At 38.9% G+C, this 9,365-nt stretch overlaps 1 protein-coding gene across 4 annotated transcripts in view; it reads left to right on the top strand.

Moving 5' to 3' along the window:
* Window positions 1–9,365, top strand: part of TMEM116 (transmembrane protein 116) — an 82,518-nt gene that overhangs the window by 25,959 nt on the left and 47,194 nt on the right. For 3 of the 4 annotated variants that reach the window (XM_045296836.1, XM_045296835.1, XM_045296834.1), the window contains exons 1-3: window positions 3,797–3,877; window positions 4,472–4,518; window positions 5,565–5,628. In XM_045296836.1, coding sequence (XP_045152771.1) covers window positions 3,830–3,877; window positions 4,472–4,518; window positions 5,565–5,628 — 159 coding nt within the window. In that variant the 5' untranslated portion in view covers window positions 3,797–3,829. Of the gene's footprint in view, window positions 1–3,796; window positions 3,878–4,471; window positions 4,519–5,564; window positions 5,629–9,365 lie in introns of those variants that run through there. The other variant, XM_004709654.2, reaches the window with a different exon arrangement.

Raw genomic sequence — 9,365 nt, 5'->3', positions numbered from 1 at the left:
GCCATAGTTCTCAGGTTGGTCCCAATTCCCTCATTGATGGCCCTAATAGTTTGGGGTTTTACCTCGAGGTTTGTGATCTACATTGAGTGCATTTGTGTGCATGGAGTGAGATAAAGGTCTTGCTTCATTTTTCTGCAGGTAGACACCCATTTTTTCCAGCACCACTTGTTGAAGAGAGCATCTGCTTCCCATTTGATGTTTTTGGGGCCCTTATCAAGATCAGTCTATGCTGAAGATTTTATTTCTGGGTTTTCAGTTCATTTTCATGTCTTTATACCAATACCAAGTGGTTTTGACCACTGTGCCTGTATAATATGTGTTAAAGTCAGGTAAAGCAAGCCCTCCCACTGTGTCCTTCTTCTTGAAGAGTTCTCTGATAATTCTGGGCTTCTTCCCTCTCCATCTGAAGTTGGTAATCAGTTTTTCCAATTTGAAGAAGGGTGATGGTAAGATGGTAGCCAGCCTCCACTACGGTAAGCCAAAAGTCCCCAGCTCCTCAAAATCTAGTGGTTCTGTGCCTACCTGTCTTTATGCTGCTCCTCCTGCGACCGGCAGTATGCAATTTCCCTTGTAGTAACCCTCATGCACTGATTTCTGTGGAGTCCCTTTGGTATGTGTTACTCAGTCGCCATCTTCCTGGAAGTCTCTCTATATATTTTTTTTGTATAAAAATCTTTTAGTAGATAGATGTCTCTCTTGACTTTGTATCGACTGACTTACTCATGGTAGAAGTTTAGATCTGTTAACTTGAATTGACCTATCTTATAGGAACCCATATAGGTACTGTTATATAGTAATTCAAATTGACCTGCCAAGTAGTAACTTACTGCACAAGATCTCTTTAGAGTATTGAAAAGCAAGGGAGGACTAGAATTTGCTTGATCCAAGCCAGGTGTTTTCAGTTGGCTTATATGCATGTGAAAGTTGGACAGTCAATACAGAAGATCTAAGAAGAATTGGTGCATTTGAATTGTGGTGTTGGAGAAGAATATTGAAAGTACCATGGCCTGCTTAAAGGACAAGCAAATCTGTCTTAGAAGAAGTAGGACCAAAGTTTTCTTTAGAGGCAAGGATGACAAGATTATCTGACATGCTTTGGACATGTTGTCGGAATGACCTGTCCTGAAAACATCATCATGATTGGTAAAGTAGAGGGGCAGCAAAGAAGAGAAAGGCTCTCTAGCAGATGGGTTGACATGGTGGCTGCAACAATGGACTCAAGCATAGGTACAATTGTGAGGAGGGTGAAAGACAGGACAGTGTTTCTTTCTGTTGCACATAGGGATGCTATGGTTTGAAACCAAGTCCATGGAACCTAATAACATAGTAACCCATAGGTAATATCACGATAAGCGGAGAAAAGATTGAAGTTGTCAATGGATTTGCCTTGCTTGCATCCACTATCAATTTTCGTGGACACAGCAGTCAAGAGATCAAACTATACATTACATTGGGTAAATCTGCTGCACAAGACCTCTTTCAAGTGTTGAAAAGCAAGGATGTTACTTTGAGGACTAAGGTGCACCTGACCCAAGCCGTGGTATTTTCAGTCACGTCATACACATGTGAAAGTTGGGCATTCAATAAGGAAGACTGAAGAAGAATCAGTGCACTTGAATGGCGGTGCTGGTGAAGCATGCTGAAAGCACCATGGGCTGTCAGAAGAGCTAACATACCTGTCTTGAAAGAAATACAGCAGCCAGGATGCTCCTTAGAGGGAAGGATGGCAAGACTGTGTCTCACATACTTTGATCATGTTGTCAGGAAAGACCGTCTCTGGAGAAGGACAACGTACTTGGTAAAGTAAAGGGGCAGCGAAAAAGAGAAAGGCCCTCTAGGAGATGGATTGACACAGTGGCCACAACAATCAGGTCAAATATAAGAAAAATTGTGAGGATGGCGCAGGACTGGAAAGTGTGGGTCAGAACTAATTTGATGGCACTTAACAACAACATAATAACCCATTACATTAATTGAGAGCTGACTATGTTTGAATTTGCTGGAGAACGAAAAAAATATAGTGGAAAAGAAAACAAAGTAAATATCACATACTTTTATCATTTGGGTATGGATTAGCTCTTGTAGAAAAGGAAGATGGAGAGACTGTTTCCAAAGATATCTCAAAGGTGGTAAATGCAGAATACATAGGAGGCAGGCAATTAATTTAGAGAGAAAACGTGAAAATAAACCTCTAAACTGTTAGTAGATGGCATTAGATGTTGTTGAAGTGATGTCACAAGAGAAAATTTCTCCAGAGTTGATGACCTATCAAGAGCAGCAGACTGATTTGGCAAGACTGATCGCTAAACAATTTCAGGTTTGTTCTTGGCTGAGACAAGACTCCTTTGTTCAAAAGCATTCATTTATCACTCAATAAGACTGCCATCAATGCCCTCTGCCTTATTAGATGTATGCCTACAAGTCTCAAAACAGCCCTTATGGTACGGATTGCTGACTCAGAAATCTGGCATTTCTATATATTATTTTACCTAATAATTTGAGCAATGTGATTAAGGCCTTCTTCCATTTCGCAATGTTTCATCTTCCATTCCAGACAACAATCTTAACCTGATGAGAGTAAATAAATCATGCATCTAAATTTTGCAGGGTATGCAAATTTATGTTGTTAGTATTTGTAGAACAGATGGAGCGGATGGCTAGATAAAGATAATGATGAGTAATAAAAGATAGTCCATAAATGAACACTACCCCTCCTTGCTCGTGTTTTTCCCCTCCCCGATTTTTGTCCAAATTTTACCAGTTCTAAATCCTATTCCAATACCACTCCATATAGAGTGCTGTTCCAGGCTGATTTTTTGAGCCATTTCCCCACTATGTTACAAGCTCCTGGAAGGCTGAGTCTGTATCTTATTTATCTTTTAAAAGTTTCTGTTCAGGGTCAATATTTTAACCCAAGTATGTTAAATGAGTATTATAATTTAATAATATAATCATACTTCTGGTAGTAACTTTCAATTCAGAATATTTAAGAAGATGTTAAGTAATGGGAGTGGCGATATCATGAGGGTAGGGGGATGGTGGGGCCAGGGGAGAAAGAAGAACCCATCACAAGGTTAGATATATACTCCACCCCCAAGGGGATGATAAATAACCGAAATGTGGGTGACGGGAGTCCATGGACAGTGTAAGACACGAAATAAGAACAATAATATAGAATCAAGTAAGGATTCACAAGGGCGGGAGGGAGGGTAAAAAAGAGGAGCTGATATCAAGGGCTCAAGTAGAAAGAAAATGTTTTGGAAATGTTGATGACAACAAATATACAAGTATGCTTAATACTAGAGCCCCCCCCCAATAAAATGATTTATAAAAAGACTCTAAAAAAGATGTTAATATTAAAAAGTCATGATATACATTAATAACTTCTCAGATTTTCCTAGTATTGTTAAGAATAATTATCTGAGTTAGTAGGTTGTTTCTTCCTTATTACTGTCTTCTATCTGTTCAAACTTTAAGTCGACCTTCTTTCTGTTCCATTTCTCTCTTGCATCTCAATTTATCCATTTCACGATGATTCATTCTTTCTACTTTTCATCATTTCTGCCTCTTGTCCCTTGTTAAGATTCTTAATGCTTCTTAGAATGTTTTCTTATCACCTGCTCTTTCTAGTTTTGTGCTTTCTGTTTGGCTTTTTTCTCCTCTAGTCACCACCACCTTCCCTCACCCTCAAGTTACAAGGCAGGCTGGGATGGGGAGGAGCCCAGCTGGTCTAGGGGTGGAGCCAGCTGTTCACTGCTCACCGCTCTAGACTCAACCTGACGGGGAAGGAAGGGTCGGGCTGCTTAAAGAAGCTGGGACTAAAGTGCCTATGGCCCTCCCTTGGGAGGCTAGCATTCTGGAAGACAACTGGGACCTGGTGAGTCGATCAGAAGCTGTCTCTCTCCTCTGTTTGTTTCTCGTTTCTTCCTTCCTGTTCTGTATTTTCCACTCTCAGTACTTTCCTCCAGACTACTAATCTTTCTTCTGGCTACTTCTCTGTAGTTTACTTCTCCCTCTCTTTCTCTGTGTGTGTGTTCTGTTTTAGTTCTGTCTAGCTGCCAATCAACTCTGTGTAGTATTTGTTTGCCTTATCTTTTACCTTTGCTGATTCTTCCCCCTAAATCTGTCTATTCTGTTTCAAAATTTCAATTTTTCCTACCTCTTCTCCACTTTCTTCCTGTTTTTTCCTTAGTTTTCTCATCAAACATTTATCTTTTTTTGTTCAGTCATTTTCTATCTACTTTCTTCTTATTTTTTATCTTTCTGTTTCCTAGAGACTTGAGTAAAATGAGCAAAGGTATCACACTGCATATTCAGGGGCTCGTACAGCCTTGACACTCATTTCCAGACTTGAAACACCTGGTTAAGCACTGAAGAATTTGTGCTGCTCAGATAGTTAATAAACAGTGAAATTGGGGTAAGGTTGAATGTTTAATATAAAAAGTCTAATTTTATTTTCTCTTTTATTTAGGTTTTTTCGGTAACACAGTGGATACAATTTGTCATGGCTACTCTGAGGTATGTTTATTTAATCTGATAGAATATGACTGTCTAGTATAAGCAAAACTCGAGAATTTTGGAAGTACCTACACTTTTTCCCCCTGGGGATTTGTTTGTACTCTTTCATTTGAGAGAAATACTATTTTCTTCCATGTTGGTATCTTATGACTAATATATATGGCAACATCAAAAACAATAACAAAGCAGAATAACAGATTGAGGGATAATGTCCGGAAATCAAAAGACAACCTGATTAGCAAGGTTATTTCCAAAATAAACAGCGAAAATGAAATAGCCCTATTGTTTTGTTTTTAACATTATATTTTGAGATAATTGTAGGCCATTTCATTGTTAGAACTAATACAAAGAGATCCCTGTATTCTTTACCCAATATCCCCTAATGGTAACATCTTGCAAAACTAGAGTACATTATCAGAACCAGGATATTGACCTTGATAAAGTCAAAATTCACAATTCATACATCTCTGCAAGAATCCCTCTAGTTTCCTTTATAATTACTCCCTTCCCTCCTTCCTCCTTCCATCCATGACTCCTGACAACTATGAATTCTTGTTCCATTTCTACAATTATGTCAGTATTTTTCTAAAAGTTTTACATGATAAATTTTGAGTTTATTTTAGCATAAACTATGAGACAACTAAGAGTTATTTTTCCCTTTTTCCCCCTTATGAATGTCCAATTACCCCAGGGCCACTTGTTGAAAAGTCAACCTTAATTTCATTGTTTTTACACCTTTGTCAAAACTCCGACTTATTTCTGCATTTTCTACTAAGTTCCATTGATCAATGTGTCTGCCCTTCTACCAATACCACATAGTATTAATTGCGATAGCTATGTAGTAAGTCTTGAAATCAGGTACTGGTTATTCTCACCTTATTCTTCATGTCCAAAAAAGTATTCATCTTTCTTAGTTTCTTTGCCTTCCATTTACATTTTAGAATATATATACTGACTAAAGTTTTGATGGGAAGCACATTAAAATGATACATTCATTTGGAGAGAATGGATGTCCTGTTTTAATAATAACTTCATATCTCTGTCAGTGTTATAGGTTCAAGTTCACTTATTACCTATGCTGTATTCCAGAATATACAGAAATCTCCAGAGGTGAGCAGGGTCTTTTGGGGTTATATGTGAAATTTAAGTCACTTAGCCTTTGAAATAAGTAATCAATTGTGGAATAATTCTATTAACAGTCATTAAATTTATTCTAAGCAAAACCCCTCACTTTTCCGCTCTCTCCTGTCCTTGGTAACCACTAATGGCTTATGGTTGCTATATAATTGCTAATTTCATATAAGCAATAACATACACTATGTGTCCTTTTGTATCTGACTTAATTCATTCAGCATAATGCCTTCTAAGGTAATTTGTGTTGTGACATGCATCAGGACTTCGTTCATCTTTATGGCTGAGTAATATTTCATTGTATGTATATACTATATTTTATTTAACAATTTATGAATTGATGGACATTTTGATTTCCACATTTTGCCTCTTGTGAAAAGTGCCGCAATGCACACCAGTATATATGTCTATTCACATCACTGTTTTCAGGTCTTTGGAGTATTTACTCAATTCTTTTAACGATAACACTGACAGCTGAGAAATTAATGACTAAATATGGATTTCTTTGGTGTGTCTTAATTAAAGAAACTGTTTGTGGGGAGCAGAGAACGGGAAGGGTATATATGGATGATTCCTTTATTCTCATATATTAAGAAGCATAGCAAGCTGGCTTTCTGGGATAGAGGGAGGCCTTCACCCTTGTGAATTGGAGGTGATTCCAATCACATTCTCATAATTGATATAATTCCACACTATATCCTCCCATAATAGTGCTTCCTTTAGGTTACCTCTTAGAAGCACATGGCTGATTGCTATGTAGCCAGCAGGGCAGCTTTAACTATAGAGGCAGACATGTGCTCTTGCTCTCTAGGCTCTAAAGACAGCCACTCCCCCTTACCTGCCCCAGGTCCTGGTGTTAGGTTACTCCTCCAATGTACTCCAGGGCCTTTAGGGTTAGGGTACAGCCCACTTTGTTACGTATGTGGTTACCTGTAATTAAGTGGGTTTGCATGCCTTCCAAGTGTATATCAGCCTTGGTTGGTGATATAGTCTCCCTCTCTGCTCGATCTGGCTTCAGAAGTCACAGTGGTCTCAGAGGTGAGTACTTGCTTACTTTATTGTCTGATGTCTCTTAACTTTACCCCTCAATTACACAACCACTCCTTGGACCTGTTAGTTGTGGGGGCTGGTACCTCACAATTTGGCACCCAAACAGGGACCAAGGGGAGGTCTCCCCAGAGGAGAATTACCCCTTGCAGTGGTTGTGTAACGCCATCAGAAGATAGAATGAGGGAGGGAGGGGAAAAATGAGGACCTAATGTCGGGGGTTTAAATGGAGAGAAAATGTTTTGAGAAATGATGTACAAATACGCTTTACACAATTGATGTGTGTATGGATTGGGATAACAGTTGTATGAGCCCCTAATAAAATGTTTAAAAAAATATATATATATATATATAAAAAAAAAAAAGAAGATAGAATGAACCGAGGAAAGTATTTGAAGTGAGAATCGGGTTGGGGGATTAGTAAATAAGTAGTAGTAATAATAATATAAATATTTTAAAGAGGACAATGGGGCAAGACGGAAGTAAACCTAAAACATGCTATTACTCTCACCCACTTACTAGAAAAACAATGTAGCAGTAACAAAAAGATGGCAAGATTTTTACAAGTAGTAAAAAAAAGTATACTCCGGGGGAACTGATACAAGGACCTACGTATAACCCCGTCCTGGGGAGTGGTCAACAGAAAAGTGGAAGAGGGGAGACATCGGTCGGTGTAAGACATGGAAAAATAATGATTTCTAAATTATCAGGGGGGAGGGAAGGAGGAAAAAAATGAGCTGATATGAGGGGCTCAAGTTGAAAGCATGTTTTGAGAATGATGAAGGCAACAAATATACAAATGTGCTTGACACAATGAATGGATGTATGGATTGTGATAAGAGTTGTATGAGCCCCCAATACAATGATTTAAAAAATAATAATAAAATAAAAATGTGAAACAAAACAAACAAAAGGTATAATCCATGGTACCCAGAGGAAGGAACTTTAGATCTAGGAACTTGGGAGGAATTGGGTACGAACTTAAAGAAAGCACACAGAGAAGGGCAGAGTATCCCCCCTGGAGACCTGGGCTCTGTGGGCTCAAGATTAGATGGTCTTAGAACCTCTGCAGACAGAGCAGGAAAGGAAAGAGGAACATCAATGTAAAGAAAAGCCTGAATAAACTACCCAGTCCCCCTCCTACCTTCCCTCAATGCAGGTATTAGGTTTCCTCACCTGTGAGCTCAGGGACCTTAATGTAGGTATCACCACCTTGTGATGCACGTAACTACTAAATATACATATCTTAAGACTACCTATAAATGTCCCAAGATAGAAAAGACTTGCTCTCACTCATCCCAGTTCCTCCTGGTCAATCAAGAGAAGCTGAGGTGAGCATGCTACCATAAATGTGTCTATTTTATTCTCTTTCCTATCTTTTTTATCTTCTATGACTTTACTATGATCTTTATGTATTATCACTGTAAATTTGCGCCTTCTGGCCCTTCTGTTGTTGGAGGCTTTTGCCTCTGAAATATGTCTGAAACATTTTAATTGACATTCCATCAGTTTCTGGAGACTTGTTTATTACCAAAGCCTTTAGTGCCCCTCAGCTTAGACTTCTTGCTTCAGTACCACCACTTCTCTATCCTATGCTCTTTCTTGAGATGACTTAACATTGACTAATTCTTTTTACTATAGTGACTCTGTATATTCTTTCCATCTTATTTTGATGTTTTGCATCATTCAAAATTTTGCCTACAGAATCCTCTAATATGTCAACTTGAGACTTGATTTTCCTTTAGTTTGTTCAGCTTAAGAAATGCTGAGCAGGGTCTTCCCTTTTTGGTGATCTAATTTCAGGTCTTTGCACATTGCATTGTAACACTTTGTCATCTTGACTGCTCTGTGAAATCGTCTTCTGAGTTCTTCGACTTAATCATTTCATGTTTATTTTAGTCACTCTCCATTCAATACCAAGTTTCAGAGTCTCTTCTGACATCCATTGTGGTCTTTTCTTTCTGCCCTTTTTTTTTTTTTAATCATTTCATTGGGGGCTCGTACAACTCTTATCCCAATCCATACATACATCCATTGTGTCAAGCACATTTGTACATTTGTTGCTATCATCATTCTCAGAGCATTTTCTTTATACTTGAGCCCTTGGTATCAACTCCTCATTACCCCCCCTCCCTCATGAACCCTTGATAATTGATAAATTATTATTATTTTGTCATGTCTTAAACTGTCCAACATCTCCCTTCACCCACTTTTTTGTTGTCCGTTCCCCAGGGGGTGGGGGTTATATATAGATCCTTGTAATCAGTTCCCCCTTTGACCCCACCTTCCCTCCACCCTTGCGGTATCACCACTCTCACCACTGGCCCCGAGGAGTGCATATGTCCTGGATTCCCTATGTTTCCAGTTCCTATCTGTACAAGTGTATATCCTTGGGTCCAGCCAGATTTGTAAGGTAGAAGTGGGATCATGATAGAGGTGGAGAGGAAGCATTTAAGAACTAGAGGAAAGTTGTATGTTTCATTGTTGCTACACTGACTGGCTCATCTCCCCCTCACGACCCTTCTGTAAGGGGATGTCCAGTTGCCTGTAGATGGGCTTTGGGTCCCCACTCCGCACTCCCCCTCATTTACAATGATAAGATTTTTTGTTCTTTGATGCCTGATACCTGATCCTTTTGACACCTCATGATCACACAGGCTGGTGTGCTT

The sequence above is a fragment of the Echinops telfairi genome, unplaced genomic scaffold (genome assembly GCF_000313985.2).
Source record: "Echinops telfairi isolate 266 unplaced genomic scaffold, ASM31398v2 ScPeMD7_7412;HRSCAF=8450, whole genome shotgun sequence".
Lineage (NCBI taxonomy): Eukaryota > Metazoa > Chordata > Mammalia > Afrosoricida > Tenrecidae > Echinops > Echinops telfairi.
This window is presented reverse-complemented; position numbering and strand designations above follow the sequence as displayed.